The 24,082-nt window shown below is 41.7% G+C and overlaps 1 protein-coding gene across 1 annotated transcript in view; it reads right to left on the bottom strand.

The window, feature by feature from the left end:
- Positions 1-204: 204 nt before the first annotated feature.
- Positions 205-24,082, bottom strand: part of LOC126418445 (cytochrome P450 6k1-like) — a 39,389-nt gene continuing 15,511 nt past the window's right edge. Inside the window, exons 3-8 of the mRNA XM_050085210.1 lie at positions 22,913-23,037; positions 19,217-19,476; positions 16,483-16,630; positions 16,006-16,227; positions 7,210-7,461; positions 205-474 (exon numbers count right to left, since the gene is read on the bottom strand). Of these exons, the coding sequence (XP_049941167.1) occupies positions 302-474; positions 7,210-7,461; positions 16,006-16,227; positions 16,483-16,630; positions 19,217-19,476; positions 22,913-23,037 (1,180 nt within the window). The 3' untranslated portion in view covers positions 205-301. The remainder of the gene's footprint in view (positions 475-7,209; positions 7,462-16,005; positions 16,228-16,482; positions 16,631-19,216; positions 19,477-22,912; positions 23,038-24,082) is intronic.

Below are 24,082 nucleotides of genomic sequence, written 5' to 3' on the forward strand. Positions count from 1 at the left end.
ATTTCTGTTAACTGTTAGCTGGATGAGTACAACACCATAAATAGATGTGAAACAAAATAATTTATTGGAAATTTTGAGGTACAGTTTAATGGCTCTTAATACATAACAACAAAGTAACACATCCTGGTATAAATATGTACATTAGTGAGCTACACGCACAGCTGTGTAGCTCATACAAATATAAAGATAATTAATTGCCTTTGTTAAGTCGTATCAATCGCCGTAAATACAGTTACTGTCTTTTCTTTCTGTAAATTGTAAACGTGATGGCGACTCTCTGCCTGCTGGCAATGGAGGACGCTCAGCACACAGGAATTTTTCTGAAACGCAGAGCCACTTTTCCAGCTGGAGTTCCAATTAACTTGGAAGGTTCGTACCGCAGACTGCTGGGCGTCTCCGGTGTTGGCAGCACCTCGAAGTTGTTGAGGATGTGGATGAGGGCGAGCTTCACCTGCAGGTACGCGACCCTCATACCTGGGAACATTGCAATAAATTACATTTTCTGCAGACGGGACACTAAAAATTTACGGTTAGATTCATTCATAAAAGAAATTACTCATAGCTTCCGTCAGACATTAGTTCCTGTTCAGATAGCTTGAGCGCAAGTGGAGTTGGCATGGGAGGACAGCTAACTTTCTGAGGGAAAACTGGAATCACGAACAATCAATACGTTCAAATAGTCCTGATTTTGTGCCATATTAGTGTTGCAGTATTCATTTACTGTTGACTGTAAGCAGTCACCCTAATTATTAGGTTGTCTAAACACTATGCCTGTTCTCAGTGAAACTTTCAATACCCTGATATTTTATCCATTGTTTCAGAACACTGCCTCTACACGTTCGCCTATGTGGAGATAAAGTAGCGCCCCTTGGGCTGGCGTGGAGGACTGTGCTTTAGCCTGGATCACCCACAACATTGCCCCCAGTGGTGCTATTCGCCAGATTTCCAAGGCAGTACGTCTGCTAGCAGTGATCAGTAACCATAGGCAGAAATAGTGATAATGAAAATTATAGCCAGGCCTGGTGGCAAGTTGAGAAAAGATAATGTTTAAACATCGCAAAATCAAATGAGAGGGGGGGCATGGTAATTAATGCCCACTTTTTGAAAGTAGTTGAGTGTACTCAGTTTTTTACATTTTAAAATTATTAAAAACTATTTGTTTGTTATGAAATCTTCAACCAGATTCCATATAGGTTTCAAATTGTTCATTTAACCTAGCCCAAAAATTTAATTCTCAGTATAAGATGTCACTTTCCACTAACGTGGCCGAATTCAATATTTACAGGTTCAGAGCCTTCGTTACACATCTACATCTATTGAAAATTATTGACGGTAAAAGTCAAGAACAATAAATGAAATGTACATTTCTTACATTTTCGGTGGTTATAGAGTCGGTAATAAATGTTATTGAAAGTGTACTGTGTAAGTAGGCTGTTTAGGTTTTTTATTGGTAACGCCACCTCTGTATGAAAATCACTGGCTGTGCTGTGTGCAGTCTGTGGGTAGTTTGCATTGTTGTCTGCCATTGTAGTGTTGGGCAGCGGCAGCTGGATGTTAACAGCGCGTAGCGTTGCGCAGTTGGAGGTGAGCCGCCAGCAGTGGTGGATGTGGAGAGAGAGATGGCGGAGTTTTGAAATTTGTCATGAACTGCTATATTTATATATGATGATATCAAGGTAAATACATTGTTTGTTCTCTATTAATATCTTTCATTTGCTAACTATCCCTATCAGTAGTTAGTGCCTTCCATAGTTTGAATCTTTTATTTAGCTGGCAGTAGTGGCGCTCGCTGTATTGCAGTAGCTTGAGCAGCGAAGATTTTTTGTGAGGTAAGTGATTTGTGAAAGGTATAGTTTAACGTTAGTCAGGGCCATTCTTTTGTAGGGAATTTTGAAAGTCAGATTGCGTTGCGCTAACAAAATATTGTGTGTCAGTTTAAGCACAGTCATGTAAAATTGTTCAAAGGGGACGTTTCAACTGTTATTTCTATGTCTGCGCTGAAGGGTACTTTCAGATGCCTGACCATTTCTTAAAAAGTATCCTGTTAACATAATTCAACAAGAATTAACGAATTTTGTTTTTCATGTGGGCACATAGTAGCCCCAGCCCCCCCAATTCTGGTAAGGCTTATTATGGAAATTGCCTTCATATTGCTGGTATTAAAGTGCCTGCTCGTGATAAGCAGTTAACTTGGATTCGTGTCCTAGACTGCGACATACTGTCTATTGACACAATCTCTTAATTACATTGACAATGAAAACTTGAGTAATACCTGGTCGCTTACTTAGCAGAGTAATAGTTATGGAACCTGCTCATGATAGGCGGCAAACCTGGGTTAACTGACTTCCAATCAACACAACCTGTTAATTACATTGCTGAGATCAGTGACAATGAAGATTTCAGTAAGGTCTGGGGTGTACTGAGAAAGGCTAATGGTTAAGGTATCTAATCATGATAGGCAGTAAACCTGGTTTACAGTCCACGGTTGGCACAAACTTTCAATCGACACGATCTGTTTATAACATTGTGGGGGCAGAATTCATATCAATTCGCGTTAATGCATCTTTTCTGATTTCATCTCCGTCGACCATTTATTTTATTTCTTTGCATCTAATTCTTTCCATGCAGAGGGACTGTGGTTTCAAAGATGAAACTGTGATCTCGTTGGAGACTATAATACTCTTGGATTGTGTAAATCGGAATACACAGGGGTATTTAAAAACTAACATGGAATAATTATAAACAATAAAGACATACACATGTAAGAAACTGAGCTACAGATGGGCGTTCTCGTCCACGAAGGCCAAGTCTGAACCGAGTGCCCTACTGAAGAATCTTACATGTGGCTGTGGCACCGCATAAGTGCAGCGTTAGCCGCCATAACTTGAACTATTCAGTGATTGAAAGGAAGATTTGTCTGTGAATAGGCTAAGGCTCCATTATTCATGATGCAATCTCTTTGCTGCTGCCTCCGCAAGTAACGATAGTTAGTTTATATCCAGAAGCTACCCAAAAATGTTTCGAAGCTAGTGAATGGAACCAAACAAATATGTCAGTATCTGTTTGGCTGGGACAGGAAATTAAGACATTTTTATCATTAACTCCCACACAACTCTTTCATGAAATTTATAAATTTAAATGTGTTCATTTAATTCTTAGTTACTCCATCATCATTCTATACTTATGATACTGACGCTCCATCATTCGATACTTCTGATACTTGCGGCGGCGCTGTTCTTTCCGTCCCTTTTACGACGTACCTGCACCTACCCGTGAACATTGTCTGAGCAGATCATCAGTAGTAAAGCCGAGTGAAACCTACTGTACTTCGACGTGAACCAGGCTGCATTTTAAGTCACTAATCTACGTTCCGGGAGAAAGTTTTCACACAAACGAAACTTTGGAAATTTTATCCTCAATTAATACATTCTGAAACTAGGTGAACAAGTATCACTACCAAGCCTGTGCTACTCTTAACATAGTCACTCACAATCCCTTTCACTCAACGTTAGCAACTTTATGGTGTTGCATTTCCCGAAAACGTAATAGCTACAAAAATACTGATTGTTTTTGATTGATAATGCTCGTCAAATATTAAGTCTGCCGGTACCAAATACAGCCACAGTTTTTAGCCACCGACCTGCTCAATACGCCACGCTGAGTATATGTCTTTTTTCGTCAAAAAATTCACTTAAAAATTCCGAAATTGCTACACACACATCGGAATAATTATGCCGTCACTTTCCAACACTTTTAATGTATGAAACACTGCTAGATCCGGCAACTTATCATTTCCATGGGAACTACTACTACACACGTCCGATCTGTTTCATGGCTAGGCTTCCACTCTTCTTCAGAATACTCTTTCTCTTACCAGCAGAGAAAGGCACGCGAAGAATATTGCTTTACCCTTGGTCAGTTTACTCAATAGCCAATAGTAAAACAACACTCTCACGCGTCAGTCTGCGCTTTCCATCCATAACCAATCGCAAAATAGTAAACCTAACGACTGCACTTTTTACCGACGTAATTATCTAATACGCTGAAGTTTTGCTTATGCAGAAAGTTATTTACTGTTGTTATTTATACCCTAATTAACTTTCCCTTTACCATAAACTTTCTTTACAAACCTATTCTACAAAAATCCCCTTTTTCCACATCCATACTTCTTCGAAATGTTCCCACACAAAATCCTACAACACACCTCGTTGAACAATTATTTTTATATTAACCTTAAACTACACTCACGCATCATTCATACTGCTAAAACACAATTATAACATTTTACATACACAAAAAGACATAATAACACATTATGAAAATACTAGGAACAGTTTATGAAAAACATTCTATTACTTTAGTGCACTCTAGTGGGCACAATGGCAACTAAGATCACGGTCCCCCTATCCAATATTGTCCTCTATCGTCTGATACATAAACTACGTGCGTGTCCAGTCTCGCGTCACCATCTGTCACTATCCAGCTCTGAGACACATCTCCCACTCAACCGCCTCAAAGACAGGATCGTTATACGGCGCTACGCCTCATTTTTTTTTTTTTTTTTTTTTTTTTTTTTTGTCATCAGTCTACTGACTGGTTCGATGCGGCCCGCCACGAATTCCTTTCCTGTGCTAACCTCTTCATCTCAGAGTAGCACTTGCAACCTACGTCCTCAATTATTTGCTTGACGTATTCAGATCTCTGTCTTCCTCTACAGTTTTTGCCCTCTACAGCTCCCTCTAGTACCATGGAAGTCATTCCCTCATGTCTTAGCAGATGTCCTATCATCCTGTCCCTTCTCCTTATCAGTGTTTTCGACATATTCCTTTCCTCTCCGATTCTGCGTAGAACCCCCTCATTCCTTACCTTATCAGTCCACCTAATTTTCAACATTCGTCTATATCACCACATCTCAAATGCTTCGATTCTCTTCTGTTCCGGTTTTCCCACAGTCCATGTTTCACTACCATACAATGCCGTACTCCAGACGTACATCCTCAGAAATTTTCTTCCTCAAATTAAGGCCGGTATTTGATATTAGTAGACTTCTCTTGGCCAGAAATGCCTTTTTTGCCATAGCGAGTCTGCTTTTGATGTCCTCCTTGCTCCGTCCGTCATTGGTTATATTACTGCCTAGGTAGCAGAATTCCTTAACTTCATTGACTTCGTGATCATCAATCCTGATGTTAAGTTTCTCGCTGTTCTCATTTCTATTACTACTCATTACCTTCGTCTTTCTCCGATTTACTCTCAAACCATACTGTGTGCTCATTAGACTGTTCATTCCCTTCAGCAGATCATTTAATTCTTCCTCACTTTCACTCAGGATAGCAATGGCATCAGCGAATCGTATCATTGATATCCTTTCACCTTGTATTTTAATTCCACTCCTGAACCTTTCTTCTATTTCCATCATTGCTTCCTCGATGTACAGATTGAAGAGTAGGGGCGAAAGGCTACAGCCTTGTCTTACACCCTTCTTAATACGAGCACTTCGTTCTTGATCGTCCACTCTTATTATTCCCTCTTGGTTGTTATACATATTGTATATGACCCGTCTTTCCCTACAGCTTACCCCTACTTTTTTCAGAATCTCGAACAGCTTGCACTATTTTATATCGTCGAACGCTATTTCCAGGTCGACAAATCCTATGAAAGTGTCTTGATTTTACTTTAGCCTTGCTTCCATTATTAGCCGTAACGTCAGAATTGCCTCTCTCGTCCCTTTACTTTTCCTAAAGCCAAACTGATCGTCACCTAGCGCATTCTCAATTTTCTTTTCCATTCTTCTGTATTATTCTTGTAAGCAGCTTCGATGCATGAGCTGTTAAGCTGATTGTACGATAATTGTCGCCCTTGTCAGCTCTTGCCGTCTTCGGAATTGTGTGGATGATGCTTTTCCGAAAGTCAGGTGGTATATCGCCAAACTCATATATTCTACACACCAACGTGAATAGTCGTTTTGTTGCCACTTCCCCCAATGATTTTAGAAATTCTGATGAAATGTTATCTATCCCTTCTGCCTGATTTGACCGTAAGTCCTCCAAAGCTCTTTTAAATTCCGATTCTAATACTGGATCCCCTATCTCTTCTAAATCGACTTCTGTTTCTTCTTCTATCACATCAGACAAATCTTCGCCCTCATAGAGGCTTTCAATGTATTCTTTCCACCTATCTACTCTCTCCTCTCATTTAACAGTGGAATTCCCGTTGCACTCTTAATGTTACCACCGTTGCTTTTAATGTCACCAAAGGTTGTTTTGACTTTCCCGTATGCTGTATCTGTCCTTCCGACAATCATATCTTTTTCGATGTCTTCACATTTTTCCTGCAGCCATTTCGGCTTAGCTTCCCTGCACGTCCTATTTATTTAATTCCTCAGCGACTTGTGTTTCTGTATTCCTGATTTTCCCGGAACATGTTTGTACTTTCTCCTTTCATCAATCAACTGAAGTATTTCTTCTGCTACCCGTGGTTTCTTCGCGGCTACCTCCTTTGTACCTATGTTTTCCTTCCCAACTTCTGTGACGGCCCTTTTTAGAAATGTCCATTCCTCTTCAACTGTACTGCCTACTGCGCTATTCCTTATTGCAGTATCTATAGCGTTAGAGAACTTCAAACGTATCTCGTCGTTCCTTAGTACTTCGGTATCCCACTTCTTTGTGTATTGATTCTTCCTGACTAATGTCTTGTACTTCAGCCTACTCTCCATCACTACTATATTGTGATCTGAGTCTATATCTGCTCTTGGGTACGCCTTACAATCCAGTATCTGATTTCGGAATCTATGTCTGACCATGATGTAATCTAATTGAAATCTTCCCGTATCTCCGGCCTTTTCCAAGTATACCTCCTCCTCTTGTGATTCTTGAACAGGGTATTCGCTATTACTAGCTGAAACTTGTTACAGAACTCAATTAGTCTTTCTCCTCTTTCATTCCTTGTCCCAAGCCAATATTCTCCTGTAACCTTTTCTTCTACTCCTTCCCCTACAACTGCATTCCAGTCGCCTCATACTGAAGCTCTAATACTTCTGATGTTACTACAAAAGTGTTGCATAGGTGTTGATTATACCGACTCCGCAGGGTTAGTATCAGAATGTCCATTTGCACGCTTGGCCTGTTGCACATTATTATCATGTATACCGTGCAACTGATCTAGGGAATGGGTTGACCTAGATACAAGAGGGAAACTCAGCGCTGTACTCACCTAGGCAGAGCCTGGGTCCCTCGCCGAACGGTAGGAAGGTGTAGCTCGGCCTGTCCTTGGAGTTTTCTTGTCTGAAGCGAGCCGGCATGAACCTCTGGGGCTCCTTCCAGTACCGTGGGTCATTATGCAGTCCAAGCACTGAGATAACGACACCGGTGCCCTTCGGGAGAACGATGTCCGCGCCCGGGATCTTGTAGTCGCGGGCGGCCTCGCGGTCGAGGAAGCTGACAGGTGGGTACATCCGCAGTGCCTCTGCAACAGGGGAAGCAGGGCACTGTATGTTTTGCTCATGCCGTGCCCGAATGGACGAGAAGGGCCTCGTCGACATATTCGGATCCTGGGGACCATATTTCACATCTGTTTGTATTATGAACAGTATTCTAATCTTTAAATTCCTAGACAATATCCGTGATGAAAGTAATCTATTCAATGAGAAGTAGCACGCATTTCCCGCCCGTAATCTCTTCTTCAGTTCAGATTCAATCTCATTTGTCGAAGTGATGTCCACGCGTAGATACTTAAATGTGTTCACTTTTTCAAAATGCATGTCTCCAACTCTTAACATTTCCTGATCTACTGCTGTTGGCATTCTAGTAGTAACCAGGTATTTAGTTTTGTCTTCACTTATCCTTAGACCTACATCTTCAGTAGCCTTGATTAACGCATTCGCATTTGCTGTTATAGATTCTTTCCTATCGCTAATGATGTTTACTTTATCTGCATACCCTAACATCTTAATAGGGATGTTTAGATCATCTGCATACCCTAACATCTTAATAGGGTATGCAGATGATCTAAACATCATTAGCGATAGGAAAGAATCTGTAACATCAAATGCGAATGCGTTAATCAAGGCTACTGAAGATGTAGGTCTAAGGATATGTGAAGACAAAACTAAATACCTGGTTACTACTAGAAAGCCAACAGCAGTAGATCAGGAAATGTTAAGAGTTGGAGACATACAGTTGGAAAAAGTGAACACATTTAAGTATCTAGGCGTGGACATCACTTCGACAAATGAGATTTAATCCGAACTGAAGATGAGTTTACGGGCGGGAAATGCGTGCTACTTCTCACTGAATAGATTACTTTCATCACGGAAATTATCTAGGAGTTTAAAGATTAGAATATACAAAACTATTAGTCTACCAGCTATGCTGTATGAGTGTGAGACTTGGTCTATCACTGTGGAATATGAAAAGCCGTTTCGAGTATTTGAAAACAAAATTTTGGGGAAACTTTTCGGGGCAAAAAGGGATGACATTAGCGGAGAGCGGCGAAAACTGCATAACGAAGAGGTTCACGAACTCTATTCAAGCCCTGACATAATCAGTATTATTAAATCACGTAGGCTGCGATGGGCGGGTCACGTAGCTCGAATGGATGAGGGCAGGACAGCGCGCAGAGTACTGGTAGGGCAGCTAGAAAGAAAACGTCCTGTGGGGAGACCGAGGCGTAGATGGAAGGACAATGTGAAGGCTGATTTGAGGAGCCTAGGTATTGAAGGTGAATGGTAGGAAATAGCCCAAGACAGGGACAGATGGCAAAAATACGTTGCTGCAGTAATGGACTCTCGGGTCCGGTATGACCAGTGAGTAAGTAAGTAAGTCATTCCAAGTGCGCACTGTTTCATAAGAAAGAGATCAGTTTACGCCACTTCTTTGCTTTTACAAATTACGAGTTAGTTTCCGTAACGACCGTGTGTGCTAAAGTAGCTATTTTCCTTGCGCAAATCTGGACACACATTAACGAAATGTGAGTAATAATCTCTCTTACTTCAGGCGTTCGATGTATTTCGTTATTTGGGCAAGAGAGGCACTTGGAACTTATGAGACACTATTTGCGAAGAGATATTTTTTAGTATTGACTGGTATTTTTTTATTTATTCATCTTCATTATAGCCTGTTATACGATAGCTAAAATAGGTTATTCTCAGATAAAGCATGTGTAACAGTTATGTGTATAATATGTACCACTATCTGCTACGTACTGGTACTGCAAAATGTGAAACAGACCAAGAAAAGAAAAATAGTAAAAACTAATTTCCTCTGAGAACAGTTGCTACGATTCGCAGATTTGTACGTCCATCGAGGTCACCGTATTGTGCACCTTATATACTGTGCTCCGCTTTGTTGCTAATCAGACAGCTACTTCTATGCCTTCAAAATAGAATCAGTGTAAGCAGTTTTATCACTATGTGTTGTAATTAAGAAAGCGGTTTTTGAGTTGTGTCCACTCTATCGTACCGGCACAGGAAGGGAGCCATTTTGCTCTTCACTTTCGTTTGTACCATCATTCGTGAGCGACAAGTGAAAATGACTCAACAGCGGAGATGTATTATATATATATATATATATAAAATGACTTTTGAACACTATTAAGGTAAATACATTGTTTGTTCTTTATCAAAATCTTTCATTTGCTAACTATGCCTATCAGTAGTTAGTCCCGTCAGTAGTTAGAATCTTTTATTTTGCTGGTAGTAGTGGCACTTGCTTTATTGCAGTAGTTCGAGTAACGAAGATTTTTGTGAGGTAAGTGTTTAATGAAAGGTATAGGTCATTGTTGGTCAGGGCCATTCTTTTGTAGGGATTTTTGAAAGTCAGATTGCGTCGCGCTAAATATATTGAGTGTCAGTTTAGTGTTGATCAGAATATGTAAAGAGCGAAATGTCTGAGTACGTTCAGTTCTGCTCTGCTGTTTGAAAATCAAATAACGTAAGGAGTATACCAGCACAGTAATTCACGAATTTTTCTAAGGGAACGTTTCAAAGCGAGCGCCTAAACTGCGGTATATCGCAGCAAGAGCAGCTGTGTAATATGAGAACCGTTTTTTTTTTTTTTTTTATCCAGCCATGAACTACTGATGGCTATTTTCTGCAATCGGATACACCCTCCAACTTTCCCGTTCAGCAGCCATTGTCTGCTGTATTGCTTGAATACAGGTCGGCGCGTCAGCAGCGTCCCCACTGTGACGTATCAGCTCAAACAGAACGACATCCCCCTTGTCGATGCTCGAAACATGTATGCATGTTTGCAGTGCACATCGTCAGTCAATAAATCGTTCATTTTATTCCCCGGATCTCGTTTCTTGTCGGCTTTTATATGCACAAAATTACTTTAAGGGAGAAGATATAAAGACTTCGAGGTTTGCCAGAGACATCGTTATTTGGCGTGAGACAGCAAAGGACTTGGAAGGACAGTTGCACGGAATGGACTTTATCTTGAACATACGTCGACAAAATCAAAACGGGAGTAACGATATGCCGTAGTATTAAATCAGGCGATGACTATGGAACTAGATTAGGAATTGAGACACTAATGATGATAGATAATTTTTAGCTATTTTGGCGGCAAAATAACTGATAGGGCTTAAGTAGGGATAGTACACAGTGTAGTCGGGAAAAAGAGAAGTCTGTTAACATACAATATAAATTTGATTGGTACAGAGTTTTTTCTGAAGCTATGTGTATGGAGCGTAGCTACGTACGTAAGCGTAATGTGAACGCTAAACAGTTCATACAAGAAAACAATAGAGAAATTTGACATACAGAACCACACAACTGAACTGGAGAAATACCAGGCGGTTATAATCAAACTGAAGGCGTTCCGACTGCTGCTATGCGGGATGTCATCCATAACATGACGCTGAAAAACTGTAGGAATATAAAAGAACGTAGGCTTCCGCGGCCGGTGTCATAGGGATTAAAATTCTTCTGGGTATTATGGCGCGTTATTGCTAAAAACTAACAAAAATAATAAACTAAAACCAACATTTCGGTCGAATTGCAACGGCCTTCCTCAGGGCACGACTGGTTTTTGCATGGGGAGAGGTGCTTCTATTTATTACAGACTATCGATGTCTGACGTCACTGTTGTAAAACTCTTATTTGGCCCTCTAATATGATTGACTAGTCTTGACGTAACGGAAGATAGAAGGAAAAAGGCTATTCATGGATGTCCATGTCGTCAACGATTGGTAGCTGTCCGCCAATCAGCTTTCGGCTTCTGGCCTGCAAGTTTTCCTCCTGGTGTGCGTGGAAGTGGACTGACAGTTGCTCTACAGCTGTTTGTGCAGATACGTCTGTGTCCCATGTAGCTTCTGCCCCGCGACCGCTCGCGGCCCGTTGGACTGGAATGGCCGGCAGCCAGGACGCCGGGAGTTTGAAGCCATCTTCTCTGTCGATATTGTCAGGCTGCTTAATAATTTCGATCGCCTCCCGTATTTTGCGTCCTCGCATCCACGATCCTTTCTCCAGTACTCGGGCTTCCTGGAACCTGATAGGTTGTCCACAGTCACGGTGGTGGTCCGCTATCGCCGATTTATTATGTTTTTGTAATCGTACATAGCGTTCGTGTTCTGCTACTCGTAATGTGACAGGTCTCCCTGTTTCCCCTATGTAGGCAGCTCAGCACTCACACCGTAGTTCGTAATCACCTGCAGTGTTAAGACTGTTGACCACAACCTCGGTGGAACCTATCATTTCGTGGATCCTGTGACCGCTTCGAAAAATCGGTTTGAAACCTCCTCGGCGGAGGACGTTGCCTAGCCGTTCACTGACGCATTTTACATATGGTAAGTGTACCAGTGGAAGCTTCTCTTCTTTGCCTTCTTCTCGTGTTCTGCTCCCTTTGGTTTTAGATACCTTTCTTATGATGTAGTCATCATAGTCGTTGGCGCGAAACGTGTGTTGTAGCTCCTTTAATTCTTCTTTGATGTTATTTTCATCGCTTATCCGGTAGGGTCGGGCAGTTAACCCTTTCGTGGGCAAAATTATTGAGCAGTTTTTTTTTTTTTTTTTTAATGAATGGAGAGCAGATAGTAGTTAACAGATAGGTATATTTATCATACAGAATATCAAATTTGCTCCAACTGTGAAAGTGAGGTCACACAAGGTGAGAAGTATTCTTCCCACTGCCCTGCCTTGGAGTCAAATGACAAAAACAACTTTTTCAATATATGTCATATTTATTTGATAAATTTACTTCTCTTGTTACAATGATTGTTCACAATTACTTGCCATGAAATTTTCTGAAACATGGGTCTATGCAAAGTGGTATTTGACAATATGTACAAACACAGCGAGTGCTCTTTTCCGCAACATTGGTACTACAATGACGGCACGTCCAGTAGGTTTCTCCTAAAATGGGTTGATGCTCTCCTACAGCAACATGACGAAAATCTTCAGGTACTTTAGCCCTTTTTGACAGAAAGACAGATTTTTGTCCACGCCTTTTTTGGGATGAGAAGCCATCGATCAACTGTCTGGCTAGATGGATCCTGTATGTGAGCTGATCGTGCTGTCCACTTTCTTTTTTACTTATTTTCCACAGATAAAACTGTTCACTGCAGCAACGTCCACGAGGAAATAAAATATTCTGTGCCACCATTTTACAGAACGTCTGCCAATGGCATAACTTTCTCGTAATTGATCAAAATTGCCGACACCACCCATTATTTTGTTGAATTCTTCCACAACTTCAAGACAAAAAATCTCTGTATTAGTACCATCCTTGTTTTTCCTTTTTACTCTTGCTGTTTCTCATGGGTCATGAATTGAGGACAGGAAAGTGACTGGACGGTTATCCATCCATTTTACTGTAGAAATGGCTCCTTTTGTTTCAAACTGGAATTCTCCTCGTTCCCATTTTACGTTTCCCTTCATAAATTTGGGTAAATCAAAAGTATTTACCTTATACTATGGCTTTGAGGAAAAAATCACAAAATGTCACGCAAACAGCAGTGAAAGGCTCCTCTACAGAGCAACACTCAGCTATACAATGCCTCTGCGCGAAGGTACAGCAAAAACGGCGGGAACTTCCGATTGGAAACAGTACCCTATACTGTTCACTGGGTGGTAGCACCGTACAGAGATGGGAACTGTGAATCCCACGGGACTAGGAGCGAGTTCATTGTAGTGGGAAGCATGTTTCCCAAGGCTCACGAAAGGTTTAACGTATGCCGAACAGAATACTTTTGAGCTGGGTGGTGGTGGCTCTCTGCGTCCAGGTACCGATTAGTGTGCATTGGTTTCCGGTACACTTTGTGTCCCAGTTTCCCTTCGGCAGCTCTGTATACTTCCACATCCAGAAATGGCAAGGTACCATTGTAGGTACGATCGCTAATCTGAGCGCACACGGAGTATGATATTGTGTAAATAGAAGGGGGAAGAGGAGGGAGGGAGAGTGAAGGGCAGGAACTCATGACGTCAGCTCCATCGTGATTTTATGCGGAGTCAGTGGAGCCGAGTAAAAATATGCGACGGGCTGGAATTCGAACCCGGGGGACTCCTGCTTACTGGGTAATTGCGTCAGCCACTGCGCCACCCAGACACAGTATTCATCGCCATTGCGCGGACTGCCTCAGCCGCCCCACATTCCCATCTAGCGCCCCTTACCCCCATCGCCGCTGGAAGTCGAACGTAATCGTGCATTCACACTGAAACTGCTGGAATTACAACCCATCGAGGCGACTCAATTACATGAATACGCTACGCCTCTCAAGCCGCAAGCAGTCACAATGCGAAATGTTTCACGTTTTGACATTAGTATGCTGTTTATCGCTTGGCGATGCGTGTTTGTTTCTTTTGCGTAGTGAACGATGGCGTAAAGCATTAAGGATGTTCAAGTTTTCCATCCGACATGCAATGGCTGTTGAGAAGAAAGGCCGTGCACTGTTGGTAAAGTTGTTTTATCTGAACAGCAGCAACGGTAGTGCTCCATTTCGGGAATGCTGCCGACAAAACAGCTGTGATGAGACCTCACGTCAATAAATAGTCTAAATAATATGATCAAGTATTTGAAGAAATTTCTGAATGAAGTGGTTGGGCAAGGAGACGGAGACGGCCTATTCTCATAGAAATTGTTGATGAAGTTGCTATAGCTATAGCTTCCCGTCCAGCACATGCTTCAAGCTGTGTAGCCAGTGGTCAAGCTGTGTCACGGGAACTGTCTTTCCCCGGATCAACAGCTCAAAACAGTTTGCGGGCCGTTTTACACTGGTGTCCCGACAAGATTCAGAACGTTCACCTAGTGAAACCTCAAGCTGAGAAACAACCACAGGGCTTTACCCTCCGCTTTTTGTCACGCATGTAAATGGATGACATGTTGCTGGGGAATATTCTTTGGACGGACGAGGCACATTTTACTCTACACGACATCGTGAATCCACATAACTATCATATGTGGGATTGTGAAGAGCATCCTCTGCACTCAGTTGGTTCAAATGGCCCTGAGCACTATGTGACTTAACTTCTGAGGTCATCAGTCGCCTAGAACTTAGAACTAATTAAACCTAACTAACATAAGGACATCACACACATCCATGCCCGAGGTATGATTCGAACCCGCGACCGTAGCGGTGGCTCAGCTCCAGACTGTAGCGCCCAGAACCGCACGGCCACTCCGGCCGGCTCCTCTGCACTCATCTCATGTGATTGTGTAGTGTGGTTCCACATCTTCCTTCATTTGTAATCCGTTTTTCTTCGAGGAGATGACACTTCGTGGACTTGTTATGTGTAGAGTGACATCTACACGTTATAAGGACCTCCGTGTGGAACGTATGCGTCGATCTTCGCAAATATGAAACAGTGTCTACAAAAATATTTTCATGGAAGATTGGGCAGCAATACATGTCACCAAGTGAAAGATTAGCTTCGAAAAACCTTCGGTAATAACTAAATAATCTCTACTCAATTTCAACAATCTCCCGACTTAAAGCCATTTGTTTACTGGTTGTGTGGGTATATGAAAGTTAGTTTCTATCAAGGACGTACCCGGTATCTTCCAGATTGAAGGACAGCGCTCTGATTACATTGGATATGCTACATAACATGGCATGTTATGGAAGCAGCATGTTGCTGAGTTGGGAGACCATACTCAACACATGTTGTAACTTGCGTCCATATCCTAATAAATGTGGCAGAACCACAGTTATCATGTATTTGATCGTTCCTCCTCTTTTCCTGCACCAAACACACATTCTGACACTTTACAGCGCCATTTTTTCACCTGGTGGCAGAAAGTGGAACACTTACTTTTTCGTCATACTCGGCGAGCGCTCCGATTGACGAACATACCTACGATGTTCCAGCGTCCTGCTATGTATACATCCAGCACTGCACCACTCGGAAAAGAGTTCAATTACGACCACCCAGTGTGGTTTTATGACACAACTTAAGTAAAATGAAAAAGAGAAAAAGAATAATAAAATTAAATTTTGTGACCGAGGGCTGTAATTGCTTTAACTTTAAATTAGAAAAGAAGAAGGATCAGTTCATAGAGCGCATCCTAAAGCGTTTGGACATCATCCGTACGCAACAGAGATAAGTGTGAGTGGTAAAAAGTTTTAGTGGAATGGTAAGGCTCGAACATACAAGCTGGTTGAAATGAGTGTAGGCTGCGGTGCTTATTTAGAGATGAAGATATTCGTACTGGACAGATTAGCGTGGAAAGGTGCATCAAATCAGACCTGGGAAGGTTCAAATTGCTCTGAGCACTATAGGACTCAACATCTGAGGTCATCAGTTCCCTAGAATTTAGAACTACTTAAACCTAACTAACCTAAGGCCATCACACACATCCATGCCCGAGGCAGGATTCAAACCTGCGACCGTAGCGGTCGCGCGGTTCCAGACTGAAGGGCCTAGAACCGCTCGGCTACACCGGCCGGCACTTGAGAAGGAAGGTAATATCAAAAACGAGAATGTGGGCAGGAAGACTGAACCTCGAATTGACCTACCTGACACAAAATCGTGTAGTGAAAGTTGCCGCGTGCTTTTCGTTTTGTGGTACTCACCGTTGACGACGTTGGTGAGGTCCGTCATCTCGTTGAGGGCTTCGTACGTCGGCTGACCGCCGTGCTTTCTCAGCACCTGCCGTACGTGCTGGCGTACCTCTTCCTGCAGCTCGACGTTACGCGCCAGCTCGTACAGACAGAAGGAAAGGGTCGAGGACGAGGTTTCGAAGCCGGCACCCAGGAAGGACATCAGCTGGCTGGCCAAGAGTTCATTCGTCAGCTCTGCAGGAAAGCGTATTACGTTACTGATTCAGCTTCTGAGAATATGGGCAAAGAAGACGTTTTCCGCACCGCCAAACGCTGCTGATAAAAAAAATGTTATTTACTACGGATTTAGATCTCCAGATGATCTTCAGGAACGGCACATGAAACAATTTACTACCTCTCGTGAGTACTTGAATACTACGTAAATAAAAACAGCCATAAATCGAAAAAGAACGCTACTAAAAGAGTGACTGTAACGAATGGCGAACTTACTGAGTGTTTTGTCTTCTGTCACCGCTTTTTGGTTTTCCATCTCTTGCTTAGAGTCCACGTCACCAGATAGTTGACTTTCCTTGATTTTCAAGAGGAGATCAACCGCATCATTCCGTACGATGCGCTTTTCCTTCCGGTCATCCATGAGCTGTTGATGAAAATAGCACACTTGTAATATAGAAATTATACGAGTATGAAAGCGTTCATCATTACTTCATCTAGCTGCAATAATAAAAATTCTTATTAACGAAAATACGCTCCATTTACTAAAATCTTCTCAATTTTGCCTACGATCGGTTTTAACATTCCTACTGGAGACAGTGATTTCAGTTCATAAATCGATATTGGCGGTCTCTCTCTTTCTCATTCCTGGAAAATACAAATACATACTTTTGTAACAATTATAGAAGTGTATTTTCTTAACTGAAAACTGGAGTCCCGACATAATCCTTTCCTTTTCACTCGAGTTACTGAGTTTCTGTTGCAGAAAATCTTTATTTGTTAGGTATATTGGCTACGTCTTGACAACTACGTTCCTGTCACAGTATTAATTGGCATTTTTAATTTATTAGGCATTTCTAATGCAGCAAATAAAGTCAGAGCTAGCTTTGCTAGATCATGTGTATCTATCATTAAACTAAGAGCATTATAGTTTACAGTAGGAAGGTCTTGCATGCCTTAGTAAAAGGAATGTTATGATCTGTGGCTACTTTAAGAATGCGTTGCGTAGAAATTTGGCTCTGACCCGTCTTTCTTCAGACGTAGAGGATTACTTAAATTTGTTTAATGGAGAAAGACACCTGATACTAGTATAAATATAAGAAGCTTCTGGTTGTCTCATCACCTTGGTTTCTGTTTCGAGTCATCAGTATTCTGGCTTGTTTGCTGCACATGGCTACTAGTTCCTCCCGTAAACCATCCTCTTCATCAAAGAGTATCGCTGGCATCCTACGCCCTGTGTTTTGCTCGATGTACTCCCATCTCTGTCTTTCCCTATTGTTATCACTCTCTACAGCATCCTCTAATACCACGGAAGTTATTTCCTATTAACTTACTACATGTCCCATCATCCTGTTCCTTCATCTTGTCAGTATTTTTCCCGCATTCCTTCGCCTATTCTGTAGGGAACAACCTCGTTTCTTATCTGATAAATCAACCTAATTTTCTACATTCGTCTACAACACCAGATCTGAAACATTTTTTTCTCATCTCTCCCGGTTTTCCCGCAGTTTGTGTTTAAATATCATACATATATTAGTTCCATACATACACTCTCAAATTTCTTCCTGAAAATACGGCCTTTGTTTGATACTAAGATCCAACAATTCGATGTTGTAACTTCTCATGCTGCATTGTACTTCTCCGTACTTAGTAATAATATTGCTGGTACTGTAGTTACGAGAGGAAAATTTTCGACAGAAGGAGCTAGAAGTTAGGTTGGAAAAATACTTGTATTAATGTGCTTACGCGAAGAAATGTAGGTGTGAAGTACGAAAATATTAAAAGCAAATGAAACCGGCTGTTTTAACGGGATATGTGTTATAAGACACCAGGAAGTAACTTCCATGGTAGCACAGATAGCCGTAGAGAGCAAAAACTGCAGAAGAAGAACAAACAATTTGTGATATTTTTTAGGCCAGATTTGACCAGTTAGAATATCTATTACCACAAAAAAATAAAATATCTGCTTTAATTTCGGATTGACCTGAGATTTTAGTGTGCGTGGGTGGGGGGATTTGGGGGGGCGGTAGCTGTAAGTTTTATTTTACACGTCGTCGCCTCATCCACAACAACGCGAAACAAAAATACGTTCACAAGTGAAGCAATCCAAAATTACCTGCATCACTGCCAGCGTGGCACTAGATCTTTTATGAGTAAACTACTTACATCCACTTTAATGTTAGTCCCTACAACGTTTATGGATTACAGCTACAATAACCCTTGCGTGATTTCAACATTGGATTATGGAACTGTCACATCACGTCAGACAATTAGTAGTACTTCATTTCTTGAAATAACAATAGCCCAGATTCGCTTCTCACCTTTCGTGTGTGTGAATAACAGCGATCGACAAAAATTTAATATCTGATACCAATAATCTTAAAAATATTACATCCGTGTTCCTCCTCCTCTCTTCCAATTTATTCTCTTTCATTATTCTCTAATAATAGCGGTACAATTATCATAATACTTGGTGCAATCATGTGTACCTCAATGGATTATTACGGGCCAGTGCGTGTATTTTCACTGTAACAAATGACATACCTCACACGACAACCTGAAGGCCGTAATCGGAGCGGTATAAGTACTCAAACAGTTAAATGTTTATACATTCTAGGGCAAACAAACACCCTCCGAAAAGGCCATGAAAGCCCGTCGGTACCGACCTGTCACCGTGTCATCCTCAGCCCTTAGGTGTCCAATGATGCGGATTCGGAGGGGTATGTGGTCAGCAATTCGCTCTCCCGGCCGTTGTCAGGTTTCGATAACGGTGCCGCCACCCCTCGATCAGGTAACTCGTAAACTGCCCTCGCGAGGGCTGAATGCACCCCGCTTACCGACAGCACTCGGCAGACTCAGAGTGTGACCCGCTTAAGTTGCAGCCAAACCCCTAAGCGCTTAAACGCTGTGATCTGACGCGAATAGGTGTTTTTTACCACTGCGGCAAGGCCGTTGGCTTATACCTTCTAACTCACGCATATTTAAGTAAATAAGCAGTGCGTTAAGTACAAACCTGTCCTATGTTTTGTACAAAGTAGTCTTCTAATTCCTTTCTGCCAAGCCGGACGTGGAGGAATGATATCAGTTTAGGAGCGAAGAAAAGTAATGTTGTTTTGATTCTTCCCACCAGATCCTCTCGACGGAGATCCCGTAAATTAACTCGCACCGTAGAGTTGGGGTCCTCCAGAGATCCAGCGTCGACACCCATGAAGATTGAGCAGACCACGTCGGTCGTGTAGCGAGCCATGGTGTCTTTCAGTTCCACGGCATCACCTGATGGATACGCAAAAAAGAAGACAGGAGAGACAAATCACATGTTATTCACTTGTAGGCTGTACACAAACCTGCAAACGGATTTGTTGGAACATTTAATCACACATCATCTTACTGGCAATTTTCCAAAAATTTTCGTGTTAAAACTAAATATAATCATGAGACGTTTGAAGAAATTTAACAATACAAAAGTTGACCAAAAACATAAACATTAAAAAGAATTTACAACATAATTCCCCACTTAAAGAAGTAACTCTAGCTCAAATTTTTTCTCTCTGGTCCGAAAGGGTAATAAACGATAAACAACACGTATCTGTCACTGCCCTCCAATTTGACAGCGCTACAGAGATGTGGAAATGAAACTTGGACGATAAATAGTTTAGACAAGAAGATTCAAATGGTTCAAATGGCTCTGAGCACTATGAGACTTAACATCTATGGTCATCAGTCCCCTAGAACTTAGAACTACTTAAACCTAACTAACCTAAGGACATCACACAACACCCAGTCATCACGAGGCAGAGAAAATCCCAGACCGTGCCGGGAATCGAACCCGGGAGGACAAGAAGAGAATAGAAGTTTTCGAAATGTGGTGCTGCAGAAGGATGCTGAAGATTAGATGGGTTGATCACATAACTAATGAGGAGGTTTTGAATAGAATTGGGGAGAAGAGGAGTTTGTAGCACAACTTAACTAGAAGAATGGATCGCTTGGTAGGACATGTTCTGAGGCGTCAAGGGATCACCAATTTAGTACTGGAGGGCAACGTGGAGGGTAAAAGTCGTAGAGGGAGACCAAGAGATGAATACACTAAGTAGATTCAGAAGGATGTAGGCTGCAGTAGGTGCTGGGAGATGAAGAAGCTTGCTCAGGATAGAGTAGCATGGAGAGCTGCATCAAACCAGTCTCAGAACTGAAGACCACAACAACAACAACAGAGATGTGGCAGTTATCAGAGCTATGCGTGACTACTCTATTGATGGGAAAGTAATGTCTTATTATACTGTGTATATTCTAGCGCCTGGATTTAATTTTCTGTTACATTATGCCGGCTGTGACTGCAGTGTTTGATACCATGGACTGATCTGATGTTAAACTAGTGATCTTAATCTGTATTTGTGGCTGAAAATAGGCAAAAATGCGATGGTAATCCCTTAATCTCTAATTTCTTTTTATCTTTTAACACAGTACTGATAATTGTATCATACCCCATAAGTGAAATGTCCACAATGTGGTTAATTGAAGTAGAAGTAATTTCTGCTCTGAAAACCTGGATAACCTTTTGTTTAACCTAATGCAACAGAAAGATCAGCGCAGTATGTCCCTATGGAGACAATCACAATTTTTAGCCGAACCTCATATATTACTAACTTTGTTGCCTGAGTAATCTGATAATGACCTAGGAGGCTCGAAGTAAAAGACTTAATACAAACATTAGGAATTACTAAAAGTTTCTTCTGCTTGAAGGGCATTTGAAGTGTGCGATAAGCAATGTTCTTAAATCCTAATGTCCCTTACGAATTGAAGACTTGGAAATAACTTACCAGATAAAATCATCAGCGTGGGTTATGCCTGCCTCTATGAGGAAAAGGGAAAGGATTTTATAACACTGTTATTTATCCAACGTGCTGCAACAGAGATAAGCGCTACTGAGGGTAAAGAACAAGAGATGTAGTTGCTATTATCGATTCGCAGAGGTTCACAGGACTGATAAAGGTACAGTTTCGTTAACTGATTTAACGGGACAAGAGCAGAGCAGGAGAAGAGTGGATATGATTTACAGTTACGGAAGCAAGAGAACGAATGTACTCGTCAACCTAAAACAGTGTGGTGTGCAGAATTTGATTTAGAACAAACGTGACAAGGATTTCAGCAATTGGGAAAGATTTTTATCTAAATAATTATGACAAGCTCTGATCGCGACCTAACTAATAGTACGCCAGCAAGCAGCTCCATGGCTTCGCACCGTCATGGCATCCTGGTACAGCTGCAGAGCGGGTCCCCATCGGCCAACGGCGTCTCCAGCGCGTCGAGGCTGTAACTCGACCCGTCTTCTGCTGCCACCTTTCGCTCCTCAACACCCCCGAGAGGACGCTCTAATTGGCGCGCAAATTAAGGCTAAACACTGGCCTAGCTTCCACGCTCAACACATCGGCTGAATCCGCTCGCGACAAAAAGAGCGCCCTATGGATCCCCTGTCGTTTTAACTAACTGAATTTCTAGAAACATCTCGAACTTTCTACCGCTAACTTCCAGCAAACAATGGAAATACTCGCTTACGAATTCAACGGGGAGGGTCGTTCCATCCTGTGCATTCCAACGGTTCAGACCGTTTCTAAGCTCCGTAAGGGCGAAAAATTCGATTTAGCCCACAGCCAAACTAACAGAATGGATTCCATGCAAGACATTGTCAATGAAATAGACGCTGATGATCATAAAGGGAGAGTCAGATCACGTGCTATAGGCGTTGATCCGAACAGAATGTGATGACAGGTAAAAATGATAAAATTCCGTACCTGGATGATAGGATGCAATCTAATGAAAGATGTACTCAAACACAGTACGTTCTTTTGTATAAATATTGATCCAGACCCCCACTAATCATTTCTGTACGAAAGTTCCACACTCGGTGTTGCTTAAATTCTTCGGTGAATGAAGTTGCATAAAACTGTAGCTTCTTTTGCCTGCAATTGAAATATTTACGAATTGTTATTCACGCTTCCGAAAAGATACCTTCTCGTAATTCCGAAATGCATTTGTTGAAAGTTGTTACTGCAATTGCATCATTGTCGTTTAACGTATACAGAGGTTTATACTAGAAGCTTTAAAGTTACGGGAGTTACAGGATGAGCCAGAAAGATGGGATGAATGTAGGATAATGCTACCTTTTGAACAGTACTGGTGGTTCATGAAAGTTCCTAGTGAGCGACTGATACATCTTCCCCTTCTCTTTACATTTAAACGCCTAGAAATAGTCTTCTGGACTGCAGTTTCAACACACTGTGGTAAGGGGTGGGGGGGAACAAGTGTGTCATCAGTCGTCTTGAAGTTATGGAACTGACTTATCTAATTTCGCCGTTGTGTTAAAATTGCAAATTAGACAATTTACGATGTGCAATAAAATCTCTCAACATTTATTCACAAGAGTATTGACACTATCTGTAATCCCCGTCGATGAGAAGATGAGGGACAGTAAGGAAGTGATCATATTTTCAAACTGCCTACAATATAGCTTACTCTAGAATTTTCATAACTATACTACGATAACACTGTGTCGAATTTTCCTCTTTAAGAAGTATAGTAAATAATGTTTCGATTAATGGGGTAATTACATTTTACTGTGTCCTTACCTGGCGTGAGTTTCAGCCACAAATATATTTTTGTGTTTAATTTTAAATGTATTAAAGATTTAATTCTGAGAAAAACAGTTTTGTACCTTTCGAGCCTTCGGTTTCAAGATGGCGAGCCAGGTTCTGACCAACTTCGTTTACTATGTGAAACATGAGTTTGATTTTTCCAGACGTGAAAGCTGGACTTAGCGCAGAACGTAATTTCTTCCACCTGAAAAGAAACAAATAACTTGTAATAGTGCCGAACGTTACACTATAGCAATATAATTCTGAAATCTAAAAATCAGTGAACGATATATAAAATCAGTCGTAAGTATGTGTTGGGCAGCTAGTCTGGATTCAATGCCACCAGTGTTCTTAGCCATAACTCGTTACTGATTCTAGGCAAAGATAATATTTCACAGAGTCGCTGCCGCGAGGAGTGGCCGCGGGTTTGGGGCGTCATGTCACGAATTGAGCGGCCCCTTCCGCCGGAGGCATGGGTGTATGTGTTGTTCTTAGCATAAGATAGTTTAAGTGGTGTGTAAGTCTAGGGACCGATGACCTTAGCAGTTTGGTCCCTTAGGAATGCATACACACACAGAGTCGTTAAGTAAGTAAGGTTTCTTTCTTAAACCAGTACAAGGCCCTGTCCATAGGTATATTGTAAGTGGGTACTGCTAAGTGTTTTTAATGTATACTAACTTGCGGCTCGGCAATACTTTCGGACTTCACGAACTTCATGTGCATTGGTCTATGAGTCTATCATTATTTAATGTTATCAATACTGAAAGAGGGAAAAAACTTGTGAGATAAATTTAAAACAAGGGAAACATCACAGGGATCATAATCTTGATTGTGTAGAGGGTGCTAGCTGATGCCGTTGCATGTAAATACACTGCTAGAAAAAAGTTAGTACACCTTTTTGGAGGTTTCCAATTCACTCGAGGGTTTATCTTTGCAACTGTGCATATGGAGTACTTGAAATGATTGCATTTACAGATCAATGGCACAAGCGGTTCTGAGGTGCCCGGTATAGACCCATGCTGAAACAATCCATATTAGTATGTGGGATGTAGCCTTCATGGGCGGCAATGCAAGCGCTCAGTCTGGTATCCAGACGATCGTGTGGGTGGCGATCACTGTCCTGGAATACGCTGCTCGACGTGTTTACATAGTTCTGTAAGAGCTGTTGGTTGTCGTGTAGCAAGAATCACTTCTCATCTCATCATATGCCACACTTGCTAAATTGTAGACAACCCGTGAGAACGTGCTGG

Source organism: Schistocerca serialis, chromosome 9, assembly GCF_023864345.2.
Source record: "Schistocerca serialis cubense isolate TAMUIC-IGC-003099 chromosome 9, iqSchSeri2.2, whole genome shotgun sequence".
In the NCBI taxonomy this organism is placed as follows: Eukaryota; Metazoa; Arthropoda; class Insecta; order Orthoptera; family Acrididae; genus Schistocerca; species Schistocerca serialis.